The 24,872-nt window shown below is 37.6% G+C and overlaps 1 protein-coding gene across 4 annotated transcripts in view; it reads right to left on the reverse strand.

Moving 5' to 3' along the window:
* Positions 1 to 24,872, reverse strand: part of LOC108698815 (nesprin-2-like) — a 194,396-nt gene that overhangs the window by 152,946 nt on the left and 16,578 nt on the right. For all 4 annotated transcript variants that reach the window (XM_018230644.2, XM_018230641.2, XM_018230643.2 and 1 more), the window contains exons 2-8: positions 22,313 to 22,432; positions 4,177 to 4,238; positions 3,840 to 3,935; positions 3,682 to 3,759; positions 3,498 to 3,590; positions 3,178 to 3,353; positions 229 to 425 (exon numbers count right to left, since the gene is read on the reverse strand). In XM_018230644.2, the coding sequence (XP_018086133.1) occupies positions 229 to 425; positions 3,178 to 3,353; positions 3,498 to 3,590; positions 3,682 to 3,759; positions 3,840 to 3,935; positions 4,177 to 4,238; positions 22,313 to 22,397 (787 nt within the window). In that variant the 5' untranslated portion in view covers positions 22,398 to 22,432. The remainder of the gene's footprint in view (positions 1 to 228; positions 426 to 3,177; positions 3,354 to 3,497; positions 3,591 to 3,681; positions 3,760 to 3,839; positions 3,936 to 4,176; positions 4,239 to 22,312; positions 22,433 to 24,872) is intronic.

A 24,872-nucleotide genomic window follows, 5' to 3' on the forward strand; every position in this document is an offset into this window, starting at 1 on the left:
TTCAAAAACAAAAGTCAACGGACTTGCAAAGACAATATTAATGTACATGGATAAGGTTAGTGTGCCATGACCAGCCGCTGCAGACAGCCTGTAAATGACTGTATAGTTCAAGCCTACAGGTTACATACATTTACTGACCTGGACAGAAGGTAAAGAAGGCCTTGATCATTAGAGATTAAGTAAATGATATGAAAGGTTGAGCTGTATTACAATATAAAATTGGCTTACCTTTAGGTTCCAGTAGCCTTGGAATTTTTAATTCTTGCTCTGCTAATCTGAACGCCTCTTGTAAGTTTTCTTCATTCGATTTCCCCTTTAGCTTGTCCATATCAACAATTTCAGGTCTCAGCGATTGGATGATGGCTAGGAAAGCCAGGCCATTCTTCCAGCTTGATTTGAAGTCTGTCACACTGAGAGATCCATGCCTGTAAACAAGGAAATAGTGCAAAGTGCAAATAACAAATTTGTTATCCAAAAGCCATTTTCAAAAACAGAGGAAACCTATTAGAAATAAGGGCTGCTTCCCCTGTGGGGAATGCAACATGTGCGAAAAAATATTAAGAATATCCAGTTTCACAGACAGATTTGGTAAAAATCATGATGTGAATAACTGTATTAAATGTAAATCCTAAGGAGTGATATTTTGTTTAGAATGCCTTGTAAAAAAAAAAAAAAAAAATATATATATACCTAGGCATGACAACACAGAAACTAAAAGTCCAGATACAGCAACATTGCAGTTATATACGAAATGCCGGGAAAATCAAGAAAGACGACACAACACTTTCTCCCACAAGTCTAAAGTTTTGGGCTTTGGAAATGATCGATTTAGGGATTAGAAATGGAGATCTCGAGAAAGAACTGTTAAAACGGGAAAGTCATTGGATTTTCAAAATGAATACCGTCTCTCCACTTGGGATCAATGAAAATATATTATTTAATGTCTTTCTTTAAACCATATACTGGAATTCCCTATAATCTGATCTAAACATCATTAATCTGGTTGCCTACAATTCTCTCCTGATTTAATTTCTATTTTACTAGCTATGTTGCCCATAATAAACCTAGAACGTATTTTATTGGTTAACTAATAATTAATTCCCTAAAATTATGTTCATATGTTACTTCCCCTTTATAATGGGGGACAAGTATGATATTCCATGACTCCCCCCCCCATGTGGTGACGTATTGGAAACAGCGTAATATTGTCTCAAAGCTTTGAAGAGCAACACCCACATGCGTCCACTCGATGACGTCAAACGCAGAAGTCTTAATAAAACACCGTAGAGAAATGCAAGCTTAGATTTTGCATTGAAAAAGCAAACGCGAAACGCGCATCAGCACACTTTCGTCTCTAATTGATTTTAAGAATACTTTTTAATAATCCTCAGCATCGATATCTCCCTCAGTGAATGACGCATTGGTCTTTTCTTTTAAAAAAACAGCACTTCATTCTTGCATCTCGTTTTTTTCTAAGGTACTGGGGATTTGCGGTTTTTTAGATAGTCTCTTTCACAGAATAGTATAACAATCGAGACCGCAGTCCTCAGCATCCTGCCTTTCTCCCCGTATGGTGTCCCAGGGCCTAGCAAACAAATCCTTTACGAAGTTTTTGGGACAACTCCACCTCTATTCTGTTTTCCTTTTCCAATCTGTTTTTCATGAATTGCTGGTGACCTTTTCTATATGTTCTCTATTATTAATTGCGGTTTTAGAATTAATTAACTACCCATTTTTATTTGCACTTTAATTAATTAAAAAAATGAATTAATTAATGGAATGAGTGTCTATGCACTAGCACTTTAATTAATTGATTTAACTGCCTAAGTGATACTTTCTAAATGGATTTATGATACATAGTAATTGTTATTTATTAATTTTATAAGCACTGGCACTTTATTTTGGAATTAATTTACAACTCGAATCAATTGATTGCATACGATTAATTGATTAGTATGAAATACTAATCAGCACACGGCAGTCTGCACTTGACTATAGTGGTAGTTTTATGAATTTAGACTGAAACCGATTATTCAGATAGTTTGGGTTTACTATCTTTTTCTTTGTGTAATAAAGTGCAAATAACAGGCACAATCCACCACATTTTGCATTTTGTGTTCTGCCCTGTCCTACAACAAGTATTGTTTAATTTTACAAAATGGAGAACAGAGACTTATGTTTGTTCCATGAATATAACTCTGTCTGCTTTTGGCAGCACTGTATTCATGAGGAGTAAGCAGTATACTGGACATTTACATACCCCCTCCCACACTCACACTCACACCTTCTCACTCATAACATGTGAATCATTCAAACACTAGTTAAGGAGATCTGTACTTACCACCTGCCCTATGGCAGGAGAAAACAGGGGTCTGCTTTTCCTGTGACATGAGCTCTATACCTAGCACCAATGCAGCGGTAGGTGCAGCTCACAGACAGACCCCAAACGGAAGTGCTTTTTAAATGTGCATGAGGGGAGCCCTACTTTTCTCATTCACTGTACCTTTCCAGTAATGCATTGGGAAGTAGCCATATTGCTGGCCTCAGCTGAGGCATAATGCCTACACAACTAGATGATACTGGTCTGTTGTTCTCAAGGAAAACTGTGTCTTGCAAGGCAAGTTACCCTTACTATCGGAGCTATGGGGGAGGGCAGACATACCAAAATAAGGGAAGACTCCCTAACTATTTAAATATAATGGACTGTTACACTACATTTGTAAAATCTATTTACATAAGACTCTTTTGTATAATATGGAGTCAAAACCATATAAATCTTACAGGGCTTTCAGAGGCACGCTGCCAAGCAGAATACAGTCTGATGAGCTGGGATTATATGCAATTCTAGGATGAAACCCTTTGATAAATAAAATAGGACTGTTGCTTTTCCAAAAATGTCTCCCAGTAGCTGTGTAGACAGACATACATGTGTATCAAACATTTTAACTTACAGGAATGATCTGTATTCACAACCCTATACCAGTTTGTTTAAGGTGGAGAATGAAGGACAAACCCAACTTATCTTGATATATATTTTTTTCTAATTAATATCTTTTGTTGTTTACCACTGTTAAACAAACCCCTACCTTTATTTACTGAGTGGAAACACACACAAACACACAGTGAAAGATCTGCAATAGATACAATATGTCCTATCTCTTGCTTCACTCTGCTTACCCAGCACAGCGCTCATTTGCCCACTGTAGAAGCACCTTTCTAGCTGAATTCTTCCACCTTGACGTAGCACTTTTCTTAGCTGGTGGACTTGCTGTTGGAGATGGCACAACCTTGCTTTCACTTTTGTTCTGCTGTCCACTATCTGTGTCAGCTACTATTTCAGCAAGGCCTTCAATCTATGGATAGAACAAAAATCTTATATGAAGTGGTATTTCTATGCAAAATAAGTATCAGAAGTACCAGAAAGAGCCTTTAGTGAATAGAGCACATTGCATTACACACGCTTTGTATACTCAGTTTGTTTATGCCAGAACACTTACATGGAAATGCAAAATGATTTTCCAAATTAGGCCAAGTACAATGGAAGGCTTCCCACTAATGATGTCCTGAATATGAATATTAATGAGCTTGATCTGGAAGAAGAATGCAGTCGTTAGTTTGCATTTTTTAGTAGGCTAAAGTCAGTCCTAATTATTGCCATCCTGACAAGGGCTTTGTACTTACTGATCTTTGTTCTAGAAAGGTCAGAGCAGTGGCTATGTTGCTTCTGGCCTGGAATACATTGTTCCCTTTTTCTCGTTGCTGTGAAAGACAAAGTATTGTTTACAAGAACGTTTCTGAAACACAAGGACAATCCAATAGACACATTGGTCATGTATTACCAGATCCATCCCAGAAAGTACTTCCAGCAAGTCCAACAGCTTGTGTCCATCTTGGATATCGGAAAACAGGTCCGTCAGAACAGAAGAGCGTGGATGCTGTAATACAAGAATGCCAAACATTAAAAACTCTGGAGAAAATGTAAACCTTTGTCAGGCTGCTAAAGTATATCTTGCATATCTGTAGTAATGTTTTACAGGTCAAATAAAAACACAGACATTGTTGCAGATAAACAGAACTTCTTTGCTTATCAAACTGCTTCAGGGGCACACATATTTACTATGTTTCATTTCTAAATTCCTCCTTCTGGTTGTGAGGTTTGGAGAGAACATTACCTACCTTTGATAACTGGGAATTAATCCAGTTGGTAAATGTTCTTTTCTGTGTTCCCTCTTGCTCAGCTGTCAAAAGAGATACAATGTGTTACAGAATTAAAGGGGAAATGTGGCAACTGTAAAAAGAAAAAATCTGTTTTTGATATATTTTTGTGTCAGTTGTTATAAGCACTAACAAGTTTGTTGTATAAAAATGTTCATTGATGAAGAATGCTAATAAAATGAAGCACAATTAAGCTTAAGAATTACCAAGCAACCACAAATTGGGTGCATGTTTTCAGCAATGGCAGTTGCTCGTTGATGTCAATATTATTATATGTAGTTAAAATATAAATGTTATTCATAATGACAAGTAGAGTGGACAAGATATTTTAAGCCATTGCGGTGTTTCCAATTATTTATTTTCTGAAATGTTTGAAAGAATATAACAAGCAAGACACACGCTTGCTGCACTATGTTTAAAAGGGACATACAATGGAGCAATTATGAATACTGCGGATGCAAGTGCTAGAGCACAAATTGCACCCCTTGGTGTTCATTTAATATGCACTTACATCTTGGGTCTTGCTGCAAGCTAGATTAATGGTGTGTAGGTGAGTGAATAGAGTTTAGCAGTGGATACCACTACATCAGTGATCCCCAACCAGTATCTCAAAAGCAACATGTTGCTCACCAACCCATTAAATGTTGCTCCCAATTGCATCAAAGCAGATGCTTATTTTTGAATGCCAGGCTTGAAGGCAAGTTTTGGTTGCATAAAACCCAGGTGTACTGCCTAATAGAGTCTCCTGTAGGCTCATAGTCCACATAGGGGCTACAAATAGCCAATCACAGCCCATATTTGGCACCCCCAGGAGCTTTTCACATGCTTATGTTGCTTTTCAACTTTTTTACATTTGAACGTGGCTCACAGGTAAAAAGTGAGCAGCTGTGATTGGCTGCACATATCTTTCCAAGCTTTTGGGACAGAATGCTAGGCCATATCCACTGCTTCAGTGGCTCTATGAAGAGCCAGAAACAGAATACAAACAATCTACGAGGAAAGTGAACTATTTAATAGCATTGCCTATGTGATCAATTAGGCTTTAAAAAATATATTAGGCTAGCTTACAAATGCAGCTGCAAGTGGGCACTCTAAAATGGCTAAAAAATGATCTGTTGCATTTATGTGTACTTGCAGGAAGCCCCAATGTGGCAACCCAGCCTGCTCTAATGATTTGCGCACTGAAAGCCTGAAATTACTGTCCGCCTGGAAATCAACTCACTTTACACTATACACAGCCCTCGTAGCTTATTTTGGAAACCATGATGCTCCAGCTTTCCTCAAACGACCAGGAGAAGAATGAGATCACAAGTGCTTCTGAGAACTTCTGAGAACAGAGCTATTATCCTAAGATCTCCATAAACATTTCAGGCTGCCACTAGCTTTTCTGAAACAACTGCTCGATTTGCTACACTTGCCATGTTGGTATGTAAGTGGATTCTCTGTCTGCCTTAAACAGTAAAATGCAGCTTCAGACATGAGTGAAACACACAGTGGGTTTAATTGGCACATGCCACGATTTTATATAAAACACCTTGTTAAAAATAAAATCTTTTACAAAGCATTCTTTAGCTATCTGCCAAGTACAAGTAATACCTCCTTAAAAAAAAGCTATGATAGCAAGGCGGAGTCTAACAAACAATAGGACCTCTGTCCTCAAACCGACATCTGGGACCAGCCTGTAACATTGCATGGCACCAGATTTTGACAGGTTTTCTGGCAAGACAATTTGTCAAGCCACTTGGAACATTCTACAGCCAAACAATCTGCATTGGAAAAATGATTCCTTGGTCAAGGCATTAAAGGGATAATAAGTGCAAAAATAAGTAATTCAATTGTTTATATAAGTTTTTGTTTGTGCCAGAAAGAAAACAGAATTCATTAAATATCCGAATAAAGATTACAAAACTATTGTATGACCTTAGTTTTAATAAAGAGACAGGTTCAAACAGTTTACTGTATCCCAACTTTATTTCTATTGCAAGCATGGAAAGTTGCAAAAACTAAAGTAGCAGAAACTGAAGTAGAAAACTAAAGTAGCAAAAACAATTGGAAAGTAGCAAAAACTAAAATCATTTTAGCATAGATAACGAAGGATAGATCACTGCAAGGGCCCACAATAAGATGTAGGGCGTGGAGGCACAGGAAAAAATCTCTCTAAGCAATCTGGGATCATAATAACAGTTCATCAGCAGGTAATTAATTGTTATTCCTGACACTCCCTGCTTATATGTGCTATGTGATTAACACAGCTAGCAATCTTTAAAAACATTAATGTCAGACATGTTAAACCTAAAGCTGTACTACATGGAAGCCATTCAAAGTTTCCATTAAACATCAAAATGTACAGTTTCACAGGTGGTCCTAGAAAATATCACTCATACATAGAGAGCAACAGGGAAGAAGAAAAAAAGGTTGAATGACAGGGGTATGGCTACCTTAAATATCCTGAGCTAATAATGACATCCTCTGTGTATCATGCCTGCCATATAGTTTATTCAAATGTCCTTTTCTGATTTGAAAGTAAAATAATCTCAGTACACGTCTACATGTTTAGCTGTGGGGATTAGTCCAACCAACCTTGCCAGCCAAACATTCCACTACCTTTTTTCAACATTCAAAATGTATGGATTTTTGAAGCAAATGCAATATGAAGACATTTGCCCCAGTTCTAGTAACCCCATAGGCAGCATTCATTCTTGAGAGCAGATATCTGTTTGGTTGCTATGAGTTATTACACCTGAATCAATTTACATCTGTTGTTCTGCTGGTCCTTTTGTTTCATATAGTCTTTTGAATTATGATCATCTTGTGTCTTAACAATGTATTTTTTGGTCAAAAATCGATGTTGTGGGTTAAACATAAAACTCTAATTTTTTGAGATTTATTATACCCCAAACCTAAAAACCTAAAAATACACCATCTAAAACATGTCGAGGTCATGAAAAGCCAATGCAAGAAGTCCCTTCAACCATTTGAAGATGTTAATAGCCTTCAAGTTTTTTTGGATTCAAGTTTTTGTAATTTGCAACTGGAATTCACTGATTACATTAAATTTTTCTCTCTTAAATTAGAAACGATTCAAGTTGTGAGTTCATTCGAGGTATAAAAAAGCTCACAAAGCACTAAAATTTGACCTTTCATAAATAACCTCCTCAAATTTTCACATTCTACAAAAATATCCGCAAATGAGGCAAACTGATCCAGGAAGAAAAAGATGATGCAGAAGAGGGGGAAGAAGATATTTTTAATGAACTGCACACAAAAAACTTTGAACTAAACATCAAGCATATCATCAAACAAATTAATTAGTAGTAGCAAATTAGAGTTTGTTACAAATTAACTGGCTTTAAAGGGACTATAAAGTCAAAAAATAAAACCTATCTGCAATAAACTTTAACTAAAAAATGAAATTCCGCCTTCATTTACTTGCTCTGACTACTGTGGATAGGACACTTCAGACAGTCCCTATCTGCTCTGCAGGGATAGGATCATACTTTCAAACAGCAGGGGAGCCCCCCCAACCTTACTTCCCAGAACTCAAGCAGCTTTGTTTGTTTCCCTGTAGAGCAGACGGCGACTGTGTAGAGATTTGTATCCGCAGCATTTAGAGCAAGTAAATAATGGGGGAATTTCACTGCATGCAGTCAGATTTCTTATAAAAATGGTACGAATTATTATTGGGGATAGGATTTTTTTACTGTTAATAATGTAAAAATGGGATTTTATTTTTGCCTTTACATTCTCTGTTTCCAGACAACGATCATGGAGCCAGATTGAAACAGATAAAGTGGGATTCTATTTGGAGGATTATTTTGTTGCAGCCACTAATTCTGCAGAGTTGGAGAAAGTTTGTATTAAACAATACAAAAATTATAAAATCCACATTAGATTACATGACATACAGGGCCCATTACAGTCTGCATATTCTGATTATTAATCAGTCTTGCTGTATCAGCTTCTGGCAGATATTATTTGACTTGTGCTGTTTTAATAATTTATGACGATCCATAAGCCTCCCAGCAGCAGACCACACTGAGCATGTGCATGGTCTTGGTCTTGCAAAGATGTTTAACATAGTTACAAGATGGTGACCCCCTGTGGTCAACTTTGATATCATAAAATCATTTGTCTTATTAAGCTTCTGGTGCAGTAAGTTTATGTTTATGTTTAGTATACAAAATACAGCATTTCTAGCATTATTCTATTTTAGGCTTTATTTTCCCTTTATGGTTTGGCTAAAAATGGAATCCAGGACACCAAACTTGCATTTTCCCCAGATCTCAGCCTAACTGATCTATAGGCTGCCCCTCTAAGGGGTGCACAGTTTATAAGACAATACTCCAAATAAACATGCATTGCACACTTCTAATATGGTATATCCCATCCTTCCATTAAGCATACACTAATATGCCTGTTTATTTATCATTTGTCAATTTGTATATTATTTTTATAATGGCATAATTACATTTGGCTTCATGTGGAAGACCATATACAGTTTTGGTTGCCTGATGTACAGTATAAGGAGCTCCTCTTGCTTTTTTTATAGTGAGGGCCTTCCCATGAGAGTGGACACAATGCCTCTGAGCCAAGAAATAGGGGTCAGAAAGAAATTAGCACAGTCCCAACCAACTCATTCTTTGACAAAACTACAGAATTAGTTTACATTTTTGTTAAGAAAAAAGATTATATATATTTTTTCTTTTTTGGGAAAAAAGCAACCAGCGTTTGTGAAACACATTAACAGCCTGACAGGAGAGGATGCACACCTTCAAAATCAAAAGTTATTTTTACCTTTCGTTACTTCTAAAGTTAAATAAAGAAGCAAAAGTAAAGAGGAAATCGTAAAGGTTGTGATTAGAACAGTGTTTTCCTAAATATACCATGAGGTCAAGTGGTTTTTATCTGTAGTCAAATTCCGTAACTCTAATAGCTTAGATATGCAGGACACCAGAATGGACATTGACATAAAAAACAAAACTGCTAGCTTTTCTATAAAAGGGCATGTTGTATGGTTTGTGGATCTGTATTTGAATGCTGCATATTTTACAGATAAGGTATGCAATAATACCTCATTATGCACAGATTATACAGTAAGAAGGCCAGGAGAAACCGATTTCATTTGTTTATACTACTAAGTATGGTTTCTAAACATAGCACATTAAAGCTTCCTTAAAATGGGAATTATTTAGGTGATTACCAACACTGGAAACCTTAACAAATATGCTCTGCTTTGTTACCACAGTACCATTTCTACAACAACTGAAATTTTGCTTTCACTGCTTCACTAAATGATCTCCACCTGGGAGTCACAGTTTGAAAAAGTTTGCATGCCCATTCATTAAATAGGCTGTTCACCTTTGAGTTAACTTCTAGTATGAGCGATAGAGAGTGATAATCTGAGACAATTTGCAATTGGTTTTCATTTTTGATTTGTTTTTCAGTTATTTAGCTTTTTATTCAGCAGCTCTCCAGTTTCAGCTCTCCAATTTTTTATTTTTTGTGCTAGGGTCCAAATTGCCATTGCAACCATGCATTGAGTTGAATAAGAGAAGGGAATATGAATAGGAGAGGGTGTAAATAGAAAGCTGAGTAATAAAAAGTACCAATAACAATATCTTTGTAGCCTTACACAGAATTTGTTCTTATGAAAGGGTCAGTGACCCCCTTTGAAAACTGAAAACAGTCAGAAGAGGAAGGCAATGAATTCTATATTTAAAAAAAAAAGGATATAAAAAAGAATATAAATAAAAACTAACTGAAAATTGCTTAGATTTAGCCATTCTATAACATATTAAAAGTTAACTTAAAGATGAACCTGTATATATCTGTATGCTAAATAGCCCACAGCACCTCCGCTTGATGCTATCCGCTGGTTTTCATTTGTATGTTAGACAATAATGTTTGCTTTTATAGAGTTAATTTGCATCCTACCTGACACAACATGAACTCAATAAACAATAACCAAGTCACACTGGAACTCTATGGATTTGCCTTACAAACTCTAGAGCAGTTATTTTTAAACCTCTGTATCTCCAGATACTGAAGAACTAAGGTACCCAGGGTGTAAATGACAGAAATAAATGCTGTATAGCATAGGTAACTTGTGGCATTCCGGTTACACCTCAAATTCTAGAATCCCTCTTCAAGTTAAAGTTAATGTAGAGTGGAATAATGGTATTCACAAATAAAGAACAGCTGGATTTTTGGCTGCCTATAATATAGAGTATATATTTTATTTTTCTTTCAGTGGGAGGCCAAACAAATTTTCTTATATTCTGCATGTAATACACGCTGATTATTTTAAATTCTAACTGTGTCTTTTTCGCAAAGATAAAAGCTCAGCACAGATGAAGTAGATCACAAACACTGCCACGCAGTTCCTTGCAGCCCACTAAGTGCCATGTGAAAGTGCAGGAAAGGTCTGCTGGCAACTGTATCTTGACAAGGAAACAAGGGTGAATCAAGTTACAAATATTACACAGAAAGTTTAGTGTTAGACTCAAAATTCATGGTAAACTGTTAAGTTTTTGAAAAAGAATTAGAGAAGCGGTCTTAGTCAGTTACTTCGAACTCACCTCTCTTGAGAGGAGGAGGTGTGAATTACTAAAATAGTTATGAAACGAGAAAAGGAAAATAGTAACCCCCCACACTCTCAAACACTTCCTAATTCTTTATAGTCACTGATAACAAATGTGTGCCGCGTTTTATAACTATAGCAAGTACCAATTGCGTTAATGATCACCTGCCAATAACGAATCAGTTTATTAATGATTAAAAACAACCACTTCTATCAGCTCTTCTCTATTTTCATTTTCCTACTCTCTTTTCTTAAATGACGGTTATGGGGTTTTTTAAAACGTAAAAATCTATTATGAACTTTATTTCAAAACAATAATTAACACTAGCAATTTTTAAGTATTTATTATGAACTTTGAATCACTGACAGCCTGAGGCTGCACTTGGATAAGCACTAGTACTTCAATCTGAGTAACTTATTGTTGTATTTTGAACTTTTGATTCATTAACAGTTTGAAGCTGCATCCAGAAAAGCACTAGCACTTTATCTTGTCTTTTTAATGGTGTAAGATAGAAGTGGTTGTTTTTAATCATTAATGAATTGATTTGTTATTGGTGGTTGGTGATCATTAACCCAATTGATACCTGCTATAGTTATAGAACCTAAACAAAAGCAGCACTGGCACTTTAATTTAATGAATTTGATTATATAATTATTACAATCAATTAAAATCATTAATGAACTACACAGATGACAAAGAAGATATTAATCTGCACACATTTGTTATCAGTGACTATAAAGAATTAGGAAGTGTTTGAGAGTGTGGGGGGTTACTACTTTTCCTATTCTCCTTTCAAAACTGTTAAGTTTTGTTATATGGGCCTCTGCTTTATAGTTACTTCAGATGCATTCCTAAAAATAATATATATATATATATATATATATATATATATATATATATATATATATATATATATATATATATATATATATATATATATATATATATACACATATATATAAACAGTTCCAGGTATATATTTCTATATATTTTTGTCACCCTCTTCTGCTGCAACCTTAGAACTCTAATAAGATGAAATCATCAGGTGCAGACTGAAAAGCTTTAAGTAGCAGTATAAGGAACAATGGTATTTCTTAAAGTGGACCTGTCACCCAGACATAAAAAACTATATAATAAAAGTCCTTTTCAAATTCCTAGCTGTTGTAAATTAATTAAAAAAATCGCAGCTGTCAATCAAATATAGCATGCCCCTCCTTTATGCCTTAGGCATAGAGGCGGGGCAGGAAATTACTTTCACTTTTCATTCAACACTTATTAGATGTTACTGCTCTCCCCACATTCTCCTTCTCTCTTCGCCATTTAATTGTGTAGCCAGTGCATGGCGATGGACATCAGGTCCCCCATTCTGGTGCACAAACAAGATTCTGAGGTGATACAAGGCTTGCCTTAATAAAAGTGTGCACAAAATGGCTCCTGCCTGCTTGCTATAATTATTAATTCCCGACGGAAGGAAACAAGATTCAAAAAATTTTTTACAGTGTAATTAAAGTTAATTTTGCTTGACTAACATGATAAAATAGGATTTGGAATTATTTTTTTGGGTGATGGGTCCCCTTTAACACAAACAGACAGAAAATGGGAACTTGGTTTCCTTGGGAACATATAAAGTAATTTCCTTCCATTGTGGAAGGCTGTTAGTTTCCACTCTGCCAACTACTTTAAAGTGATACTGACACTAAAAAATTAGTTTTAGCATATGAATGTACATTAGATGTTACCTATAGGTCATGTTGATCATTTTTTGCTGAGAGGTTTGTTTTTGTATATAATTGTTAGTTGAAGTTCCTAAGCCTGACTCTCTGACACTCTGACTTTGCCAACCTGACTGTCCCATCTCAGCCTGTTAGTTACAGTTTCTAATGCTAACGGACTCCTGCTGCACAAATATGGCAGCCCCCTCATACAGGAACATGGGGGATCAGACAGGTAATGTAAAAGCATCATGCAGATACTTTATGGCAAAGTTGTAAGTAGCTTGCAAAGGCAATATTATAATAGATGTAAAAAAAAGTTTAATTTCAGGTGTCAGTATCTCTTTAAGGTGCCTCATAACACATTTGAAGCTAGGGATTCACAGAATCCAGGATTTGGACTTTTTCAACAGGATGTCCAAGTGCCTGGCTGAACTGAATCCTTAAAATCATGTGACTTTTCGTGAAAATTTTTTAACAACTCTCCAGCACTGATTTGCATATGCAAATTAGGGCTCAGATTAAAATCGGGACTCGGCCCAATCTTTCAAGAAGGATTTGGGATTCGGAAAAATTCTAAAAAAGTGGATTTGAAGGTATTCTGTGATTTTGAGAACAAGTGGACTCCTAATTGTTCTGCTTACCTCCAAAAGCATACAATATTATATATACCGGTAGACTTTCTTCAGACTGCTTGTTTTGGCCAGGAGTTTAACAGCATTTTTTTCTTTGCTTTGAATCATGATGAAGCATCCATTTCCATCCCCATAATGGCTAGATTGAAATCAATCGTGTCAGCATCAGGGACTGCAGTTTCAGGGTCCCCAACACAATCCCCTGGGCCCCCAACAACAAAGTCCTCTCTGTCGCCAAACCCCCAAGCCCCCCCCATTCGTGTACCTTTTTCCAGCACGTTAGCGCAACCAGGGTCAGGAAGGGAGGTAAGGAGAGGAGAAGCAGGGAGCAGGTCTGAGCCAGCAGGCCCACCGGGTTTTTTCAAGGTGTCCCACCGGCCCAGTCCGACCCTGAATCTTGCACATTCTTGTATTTTCAAGTGAAGACAAGTTCAGTGAGACCATGTGCACTAGGTTCACTTGTGTCAAATAATACTGATATTCTGGATATCACGCTTACTTATTTGTTGAATTAAAATGCGTTTATTTTATAAATTCGTACAGACACCCAGACAGCAAAATTGCAGGTCTATAATTGACCTTTAACATCTAAATGTTAACATTCCATGCTCTTTTATAATTTGTAGCAAGCAATAGAGCATGAGCCCAAAATCAGTTTTCTGCAACACGGCACAAGCAAGACTAAACTAGTGTTAAAGGAGATATATTGTGTAAAAACTAAAATCTGCCAGTGCAATATAAATATATGCAAGTATGTAATTTAGGGAAACATTCCCCCAAATCCCTACTAGTCCCGCCCATCTGTTCCACTACAGAGGGGGGTGATATCACTCCAACTTGCAGTACAGCAGTAAAGAGTGATTGAAGTTTATCAGACCACAAGTCACATGACCAGGGGCAGCTAGGAAATTGACAAAATGTCTAGCCCCATGTCAGATTTCAAAATTGAATATAAAAAAATCTGTTTTCTCTTTTGAGAAATGGATTTCAGTGCAGAATTCTGCTGGAGTAGCACTATTAACTGATGCGTTTTGAAAAAAACATGTTTTCCGATGACAGGATCCATTTAATGACTGATGTCTTTTAAATGATTTCACCTTATACTGATGTACCAACAAATACCCAAAGAATGAAACACCGCCTTCCAAAGAACTGGAAATTCTGAATCGTGTCTCCATTAACAGATCATAAAATATAAGCTGACTCAAACATTTATCTTAGCAACGGTAGTGAAAATAAATAAGTAGCATAAAGACTTGGCAATAACAGCCTGGATGCTACAAAGTTGATCTGTTTAAATAATATTTGGATTTTCGGCTTATTCCAGTGAAGACCACAGAAAGTTCTAAATAGGATAATAGGATAAGTCCCATTGACTTATATACAACCTTGGCAGGTCTGAGATGCCGGATTTTCGGATTCTGACTTTTTGCAGCCTTGGGGTTTAATCCATCCCAGAACATTTGAGTTTTATTTCCACTAAAAATTCGGATTTAATAGTAAATAAAACTAAAGTTTTTCGAGTTTTTGGCATTCGAACTTTGATAAATAACCCCCTGAATGTAAGTGTCAGGCCTATGATTACGTATCCACGTATAAGGATATGGATGCTCTTAAACTGATGAAATAAAACTCAATTTTATTGCAATGAGTAGCAATAGGACTACTTGCCATTCTTCTTCATTGTACTTCACCTTCAGCTACGTGTTTGTGGACAGGCACCTGGGCCACTCATGAAAACTGGTGAGCGTGATCCCTTGCTTCACCTGGGTCAGAGAGTTATAAGCAGCTTTTTAACTGATCTTCTTTATTAATTTTTTATTGTTTTTGAATTATTATCCTTCTTCCAATTCTTTCCAGCTTTCAGATTGGGGTGACTGACCCCATCTAGAAAACGAATGCTCTGTAAGGCTACAGATTTATTGTTATTGTTACTTTGTATTACTCATCTTTCTATTCAGGCTCTCTTCTATTCATATTCCACTCCCTTATTCAAATCAATGCATGGTTACTAGGGTAATTAGGACCCTAGCAACCAGACTGCTGAATTTGCAAACTGGAGAGTTGCTGAATAAAAAGCTAAATAACTCAAATAGTACAAATAATAAAACATGAAAACCGAATGCAAATTGTCTTAGAGTATCAATATCTACATCATACTAAAAATGTTTTTAAAGGTGAACAACCGTTTTAAAAAGGCTGCTGTTTCATGAGTCAAGCCTGGGGTTTTACATACCCAGGCTATAGAATAATAACAGTTAGTGTTCTTTGATTGACTTTAGAACTGAGTCACAGTCATTTTATTTTGTACTGAATATGGACCATACACATGTTTCAGTGTATCACTGATATTTATAAAGATTAAAAACTACTCATTTGGCCATCTGATATTATTTGCTTAGAAATATCATCTGCAACATTTCCTTTAAACCAACTCTATACTAAACCACATTTGAGCTGCTGTAGAGACTTACAGGATGCGCCAAAGCATTGCCTGGCATGTATAGGTATGAGATTTCTTATCCGGAAACCTAATATCTAGAAAGCTTTGAAATACTGAATGGCTGTTTCCCATAGACTCCATCTTATCCAAATAACTAAATTTTTTAAAAGGATTTCCTTTTTCTCTATAATAATAAATAGTACCTTGTACTTGTTCCAAACTAAATTATAATAAATTAACATTGGAAGCAAAACCAGCCTACTTGTTTTTTTTAATTTTTAAATGATAGCAAGGTATGAAGATCCGAATCACATAAAGATCTGCTTTCTGGAAAAGCCCAGATCCCAAGCATTCCAAGACCCCCCTTGTGTGGTGTGGTGCCCCCCCCCACCTACCTACTGTGTTTGCTTACCATGTGAAAGCTTTAAATGGTATCACTACAGAGATTAACTGGCCCCTGCATTGTTTAAACCTCAAATACAGACTAATCCCCTGTATTGTTCACACCTGTGATCCCCCTGTAGTGTTCACACTTGTGACACCTCTATTGTTCATACCCCTAAAGCCTGTGCTGTTCACACTTGAGACCCAGACTGAAACTGCCCACATTGTTCACCTGTTCACACCCCTTAAGACCAGTACTGTTCATACTTGAGACCCAGACTGAAACTGCCCACATTGTTCACCTGTTCACACTTTATACAAAATGCTAATGGAGCACCAGCATTGTGTCACTGTATGTAGTAAATATTAGAATGGTCCTGATAGGTTTCCCTGTCTCTTGCTCTGTTCTGCCTTCCCTATGCTTCCTGTGTGTGCCCTGCTCTGTCTGTGTGTGCCATATTCTGCCTGCATGTACCCTGCTCTGCCTGCGTGTGCCATGCTCTGCCTGCATGTGCCCTGCTCTGCCTGTGTGTGCCCTGCTCTGCCTGCGTGTGCCCTGCCCTGCCTGCGTGTGCCCTTCTCTACCTGCATGTGCCCTAATTTGCCTGCACTGCCCTTCTCTGCCTGTGTGTGCCCTGCTCTGCCTATGTGTGCCCTGTTCTGCCTATGTGTGACATACTCTGCCAGTGTGTGCCATGCTCTGCCTGTGTGCCCGGCTCTGCCTGTGTGCGCCCTGCTCTGCCTGTGTGTGCCAAGCTCTGCCTGTGTGTGCCATGCTCTGCCTGTGTGTGCCATGCTCTGCCTGTGTGTGCTATGCTCTGCCTGTGTGTGTGCCATGCTCTGCAGCTGTGTGCCCTGTGTGTGCCATACTCTGCCTGTTTGTGCCATGCTCTGCCTGTGTGTGCGCCATGCTCTGCCTGTGTGTGTCCTGCTCTGCAGGTGTGTGCCCTGCTCTGCCTGTTTGTACTATGCTCTGCATGTGTGTGCCATAGCCTGCCTGTTTGTACCATACTGTGCCTGTTTGTGCCCTGCTCTGTCTGTGGAACATAAGCCTGGTATTTGTTCTGGGTGTTTGTTAGCATTTGAAAATAAATTATTGGGTATATCTTAATAGGACAACTATGAGTGATAAGTGATATGCCTGCAGTGAGCACCAACCATTTGGTTTTTTGGTGTGCTACCATAATTAATATGGGCATGGTCTTGTGGTAACATGGGTGTGGTTTAAAGTGGGTGTGGTTTAAAACCAGGGAGTGGTCAACAATGGCTTCCATTATGAGCCCTCCACTATGCAGGCAGGAAAAATTTCGGCCCTCGGTACCACAGAAGTTGGACAGCACTGGTCTAGCAGAAACATGTGCTAAAAAGGAGAAAAGAATAATATGCACCACAAAAGTACACAAAAGTGCAGGTACTTTGCAGCACCTAGAATGTATTAAAGGTGTGTGCTCTATGCCAGAACACTTGTCAGGAGATGTTATGCTAACACATAAACTGCCTTTAAAAAGTTAAAAAAATGTTGCAAGGAAAATGAATCTTCTTTAAAGCACAAGATCTGGGAACCAGCCACTGAGGATGCTGGAAAAAGTAGTTTATAATAAGTGAAGAGCCACTTAGTAGATATTTGTGAGCTGAACAACTTCTAAATGAGTGGTTCCTTCTGCAGCCACACTAATGTAGTTTTGTATCAGTACTAGCAAATATCTATACTGGTGGCAAATAATTATATTATTTAATGTTTAAATTTTTTTTAAAATATGGAGATTCTAACTACAGAAAACCCCCTTACCCAGGTCCCAAGTATTCTGGATAACAGGTTCCATACCTGCATTGTGCAAGTTACTGTTTTGTGTACCCAGCTAGCACACAAAGAAAACTGGTGCAAACAAAAGCCAAGTCGTACCATACTGACTAATAAAGCAAAGTTGTGTCTGTGAGCCAGGGAACCCTTTATAAAACTGTCTAAGACCATATGCTATTCTTGGTTACCAAAACAGCCATGTGACTAGCTACGTGACACATGCATTCCAGAAAGGCACAAACAAGCTATTAGCATTATTACACAATATAAAGTAGGATTCAGGGGAATGCTGATATTTTTCCAGCCAGGCAGAAATATATTTTTTTCCAATACTGCCTTTGCAAGTGTGAACAAGACTTAGACCACACCTTATTCCTGTTCGCATAAGTCTGAATATATCATAAGGCATAGACTCACCATGTGCCAAATTTATATAATCTTGCTGTCGGCAGTGAAAACAGGCAAGTCAAGATACAAAGCTTAATATTTGCACAATTTCAGCTAACTAACCTGCTTGGGAAATATGTTCTCAATATTGAGATTTTTCTCTTCTGTCCTCCATGCTTAAAGGGGTGGTTCACCTTTAAAATAACTTTTATTATGATATAGAAAGACCAATTCTAAGCAACTTTTCAATTGGTTTCCATTATTTATTTTTTATAGTTTTATATTTATTTGTCTTTTCCTTCAGATTCTTTGCAGCTTTCAAATGGGCATCGCTGTCCACTTCTAAAAAAACAAATGCTCTGTAAGGCTACAAATGTATTGTTATTGCTACTTTTTATTACTGATCCTTCTATTCAGACTCTCTCCTATTCATATCCCGGTCTCTTATTCAAATCAATGCATGGTTGCTAGGGTAATTTGGGCCTTAGTTATCAGATTGCTTAAAATGCAAACTGAAGAGCTGCTGAATAAAAAGCTAAATAAATCAAAAACCTTCAATAATAAAAAATGAAAACCAATTGCAAATTATCTCAGTGTATCACTCTCTACGTCATACTAAAAGTTATCTCAAAGGTGAGCAACCCTTTTAAACAGATCATTATTTGTATTAGTCATGTCTCAATTCCTTCGTTTAAGAAAACAGGGCTTATTTAGACTGGGGCTACGTGCCAGGTGAAAGAACTGTTGCAAACGTATGTTTTTTTGCACTTTGTATGTGGCACCACTTCTTGCACCCACCTCTCTATGAATGATGTGCTGCCTTCAGAAAGGGAGGGTGTTGGGCAGCACCTGGGTGTCCTCTGAAATGTCAACTAACTTGTGCATTGCTCAGGTGTTGTCCTCTGCAGAGTGCAGCAATAGCCTCAGATATAAGTGCACATTTTGGCTTTCCCAATTGTGTCTGGGGCAATAATAAATGAGCTCAAAGTATATCTATTATAGACATAATATCACTGGCATACCAACCTTGTGAAGTCACACTGTTATCAAACTATTCTGAATATCTATATGAACAGAACATCAAAAAAACAGTGCTGTGAAATATGCTGGCGCTCTATAAATACATGTTAGTAATAATAACCCTTAGAAAGCATGTAAGAAAATTCAGAAAACAGCAAATGGGTGAAGATGCAGAAGTATTGAAAACAAACTTGTCTGTATGCAATGTAAGAAACAGAACAAAAGAATTTAAATTAAAAAAGCAATAAAGACAGCTATACAGATGTAGTGAAACAACACATGACACCAGTGGCGAATGCTGAGGGTTAAAACCAAGAACAGCACAGATGGGGGTCAGAGGGATCAGTTAGGAAAAGCCAAACATAACATTACATAGGGGGAAATGAAAAGAGAAAATGCAACAGATCTGAAAACTTACTCTTCATTTATGTAACAGAAATGATTTGCAGTCATAGTATACAACATTTTAAATTATGTTTCTTCATGTATCAAAACGAGTATTATAAAAAAAAAACACCCTTAGTAACATTGCTTATGAAAATAATGATTTCCTATTTCTTTTAATTATATTCAGCATTAAGAATACTTAAGAATTAGCAACTCATTTTCATGCAATTAATTACACAGTGCTATTTCTAGGTAAAAGTCAATATTTTTGATAAGGGTAGTGTGCTGGGTGGTGAGAGGTGATTCACTTCAGAAAGATTCAAATACTTCTCTCAATTAAACTGGTGTTTATCGTGAGTGCTGTTTTATCAAAAGGAGTGTTTCCTAAATAAATAAGGTGTGCCATGATACTAGCAAGGTGCAAATAAAGGTGTCTGTTAGGTGTGAAGATATATATCTATCTATCTATCTATCTATCTATCTATATATATATATATATATATATATATATATATTGTATGAGATGTATGGTGATTTAGTGTATAGTTCACCAGTATTAGAATAGTGGATAGAAAACTCCAAGGAAATATGTATGTTGCTGCAGCAAGTAAGGCTATGTATTTGTGTGCTGGCTCAGGAAAAGCCAGATGAAAGGATCCCTGGATTGAATGGAGGAGAGCAGGGTGGGCCTTCCATTCCATGCTCCATTCAGTGTTTTCAGCTGCCCAGTTAGCGGCACCTAGGTAATAAGGCTGCAGGTGAGCTGCAGTTAAAAAGAGGTGTGGGATTACATCTCAGTGCTCCAACTGGATACCTCCTTGTGCTAGAGGAGGGTGAGTGGCCAATGGACACCTCCATATGCTGGAAGGAGACTGAGTGGCCCAGTGTCGGACTGGGACACCAGGGGCCCACCAAAAAACCTTAGACCAGGGGCCCACTTTCAGTACTATTATTCTTCCTTTCCTCACTCAACCTCTATTTTCCTAGTATCTTTTCTTTACATACTATAATCCACTATTCAAACTATTTAGCCTCTTTTTCTCATAGAAATAGGGAATAACCATGAAAGAGGCCAAATGTTTAGCAGCATGAGGTCCCACTGACACCTGGGCCCACCGGGACTTTTCCTGGTGTCCCGGTGGGCCAGTCCGACACTGGAGTGGCCAATGGACACCTCCATATGCTGGAAGGAGACTGAGTGGCCAATGGACACCTCCATATGCTGGAAGGAGACTGTTTCCCTGCTGAGCTGCAGTGTTGGAGAGACCTCCAAGTGACTAGATAGTGGAAGAGAAACCTCCTTCTAAGAGACTAAGGGGCACATTTACTTAGCTTGAGTGAAGGAATAGAAGAAAAAAAACGAATTTCGAATGTTTTTTTTGGCTACTTCGACCATCGAATTGACTACTTCGACCTTCGACTTGACTTCGAATCGAACGATTCAAACTAAAAATCGTTCGACTATTTGACCATTTGATTGTCGAAGTACTGTCTCTTTAAAAAAAAACATCGACCAAGTACTTCGCCACCTAAAACCTACCGAACATCAATGTTAGCCTATGGGGAAGGTCCCCATAGGCTTCCTAACAATTTTCTGATCGATGGAAAATCGTTTGATCGATGGATTAAAATCCTTCGAATCGTTCGATTCGAAGAATTTAATCGTTTTAATTAACCCTAAGTAAATGTGCCCCTACGTGTTAAGTGAGAATCTTACAGAGGATTCTGGGACTGGTGATGTCCAAGGCTGTAAGTGCTGGAAAATTGTGTTTCTGTGTACACCACAGGGGGAGTTTAACTGGGACTGCTAATTCCTATGTGAAGCAAGTATGCTGAAGTGCATGATTTTGTTCCAAATACAAGCCAGCCAAGCTGCATTAAACTCTTAAAGGCCGTGTCAGCCTCCATTTCTGTGCTTAAACACGGCTAACCTGCAATGCTGTTTTAGGTTTATAAAGCGTTCCCTTGTCTGTGAAGATGAACTGGCAGCTAGCCTGATGGGGTTGTGTTTTTTTTCTCTCTGGATCCCTGCTCCAGTGGAAGAGTAATTACATCTGTTCTTTGCTGTTGCCAGAAGCCTCCTGCTCCAGCCCCAGCTCCTCCCCCAATGTGCCCCATCAGGTCCTAGCTCCAACCTCCTCGACAATGCTGGGTACCCTGGGAATTTACTGTAATCTCTGCTGTTTCCTTTTTTTAAATTGATCATATTTCCAAATATAAATTCTAGTAGACCCACCAACCTGTGGCAAATGATGAACGCCACCACTCTAGTTCAACCTAACTTACTATGTATCCATTTAAACAATGTAATTCATGCTGATGTATGTGGAGATTATAATTATTATATTTATAACTGCTTGAAAATTAATAAAAACCATGATAGATGGACGTGGGTGAATGCAATATTATAAAGCAAGAAGCCTTCTGTGTGCCTTTTAGGAAGCAAAACAGATGAAAAAAACTGTACAAGAGAAACAACGGCAATTTTTGGTGGCCAGTTGGTATTCCCTTATGACAAAAATGTCTGAAACAGTAATGCATGACCTCAAACAACTCTTTCATTGATGCATGTATAGGCCTCAGGTTTTGGCCTTACATTCTAACTATCGTTGCATGAATGAGTTTAGTCATAGGGCAGCATCTCATCAGATTGCAGTTAGTCTGTCCATGACTCATCTGCAAACATCAGACAATTTATGTCCGTTATTAGAAATACATTAGTGTGTATAACAGGCCAAACACAATACCTTGTAGCAACTGGTGACGCTCATCTATCCTAAGCATTTGTTGTTCCTCGCCCGGGGAGGAAGGGGACTCACTTTCGGAGGACATCTTGATGACTTCATAAAAAAGGAGATATGCTTGGTCTGCAATGAAAGATATTGCATTCAGAGCTGGTTGTTATTTTATCTGCATTTTTGGTGCAATTTTAACAGTTACCTGTTTTCTAATAATATAAGGCAATATAATAAAAAATATAGTGATATGCATGGTTTAAATGTAATATCATTTCCTTAGACACAGGAATTTAGGGGGAACAGTTTTATTAAAAGCACAGAACATTAGTGGGAGTTTCCACACCTCTCTTGATAAAGTTTTTGATAGACCGTTGCTGTTGCATTGTAGTTTATGAAGCAATCATTATAAAAGATCCAGTGTCACTTACAATTCCAAACAGACACAAAAGGAAAAAGTTTATGTCCACAGTGAACTATTATATCAATATATGAATACATTTATACTTTGAATTTCACACGTTTTTAATTTCCTCTTCCCTTCAAAACCTGCCACAAAACACATTTTCCAGAACTGTTTTTCTAATGTTTACTAGGCACTTCCATAACCCTTTACTGAACTTCCTGCTGTTCAGCATCAGCACAAGTGACGAGCGGAAGCATGTATGCTCATTAATGTTACAAAAGGCTCTTAGCACAGGAGCTAACATTACTCGTCACTTTTTCTGGTCACTCTCATGTAATTGCATACTGGGTATTAATTACATTACACATACTATGCTAGAGTGCCAAAAATGGCATATCGATTCAGCTGATTACAAACATTTTGGACTATTAAAGTTTTCATGTCACAAATGCTGTAAAAAGTGTTTAAAAAATAAATGGCATATTTATAATAGTCCATTGTTGTCCTTATGTGTGGATTGATGCCATGCATCGCCATCACAATATGCACTATAGAGGGTGGCAGTAAAGTCATTCATGGTCCCAAACAGCAATCGGCTCACTTCGTATCACCTATTCCACATATATCAGAGAGATCTGTAGTCAGCATAACACTCTGCTTTGCAGCCACCACCCATTTATTTGCATAGGAAAAGCTTTTTTTTTTATGACACACTGGTATATAAAAAATAGTGATACCTGGTAACTTAAATAGGTTGTTCATCTACCAACACTTTTTTTTTCAGTTCAGTTGTTTTCAGAGGGGGCTAGGCATTAAAAATCATGAAAAGTCTGCATATTTTTAATTGATGTATATTGCAAAGTTGCTTGAAATTATGTTTACTTTTTAAAAAGCTTAAGTTATGTTTGTGTGGAGTTCTCATTTAAAGGTAGCTGTTATAATGGATAGTTGATACCATTCCACAGATGCTGCTGAGAAATGAATGTAGCAAATTGTAAAGTTCAGAATCCATCATGATTTACTGAGAACCACAGACCTATACCTATCCATTTGCTAAGGAATCCTTTGCTAACAAATGCAGTAACAAAAACAGTAATTCCTTTCTCTGGCCAGTTACCCTAAATATAGTGTGCAGCAGTGCAGGCATAGGTGGATGATGCACAATGTCTCACTCTGTTTACATGACTCTTTGCCTTCAAGGCCTTAGCAACTTCCAGCAGCCTGTCTTGTTTCTCCAGAATCACAGGTCACTCCCCAAACTGCCAGGCTTCAGCCATGAGTCCTTCATCCTCCCTACTTTAATGAAGTGCCACTGACAGGACACCTCACTAACTATGAGCAAATAAATCCCTTCCAAATACACTGCTTTCACAGCCCCAACTTCCACTTGTAAAACACAAAGAAATATGTACTGATATCACACTCGATCTTGAGAAAGTCTTAAATGAAAGGGATACCCGAAATAATGGGTTTAAATAACTTAATTACATGTTAAATATTTTCCCTGCAGATTAGATATAGCAAGTGTCACTTCTGGTACAGACAGCTATTATTTCTACAAAGATAAATACAGTAGGATGCAAACATTGTTTTGTATTGTGTTTGTTTGCTTGGGGATTGTACCAGACAGGACATGTAAACACAAAATAGAAACAGGAAGCAGATTGAGAAGGAAACCATCTGCTCACATGGCTGGATAATAGTGCAATACATAGTGGCAAAAATCAAGAAGCAGTGAGCATTGCCCATATAAAACATTTATAATGCTGCAACAATTTCTTATTGGTTCATATTGGTAAGTGCACTGGTACTTAGCACAATGTTTTATCATAAAACACCACAAACATGTGTGAGTGCTTAAAAGGGGATTTTCACCTTTAGGGCAGAGACACACGTAAAGATTTGGGGAGATGTAGTTGCCCGGCGACAAATCACCTCTTCTTTGGGCGACTAATCTCTCCAAAAAGCCTACCCGCCGGCTAGAATCTTAATTGCCGGTGAGATGGCACTCAGATCGATTCGTTTTCCGAATTTGCCCAAAGTTTCCTTGTGAGGCAACTTTGGAAAACGAAGTGCCATCCCGTCAGCGATTTAGATTGTAGCCGGCAGGAAGGCTTTTCGTGGAGATTATTCGCCCCGAAGAAGTCGCCTTAGTTGTCTGGTTTT

The sequence above is a fragment of the Xenopus laevis genome, chromosome 8L (genome assembly GCF_017654675.1).
Source record: "Xenopus laevis strain J_2021 chromosome 8L, Xenopus_laevis_v10.1, whole genome shotgun sequence".
Classification (NCBI taxonomy): domain Eukaryota; kingdom Metazoa; phylum Chordata; class Amphibia; order Anura; family Pipidae; genus Xenopus; species Xenopus laevis.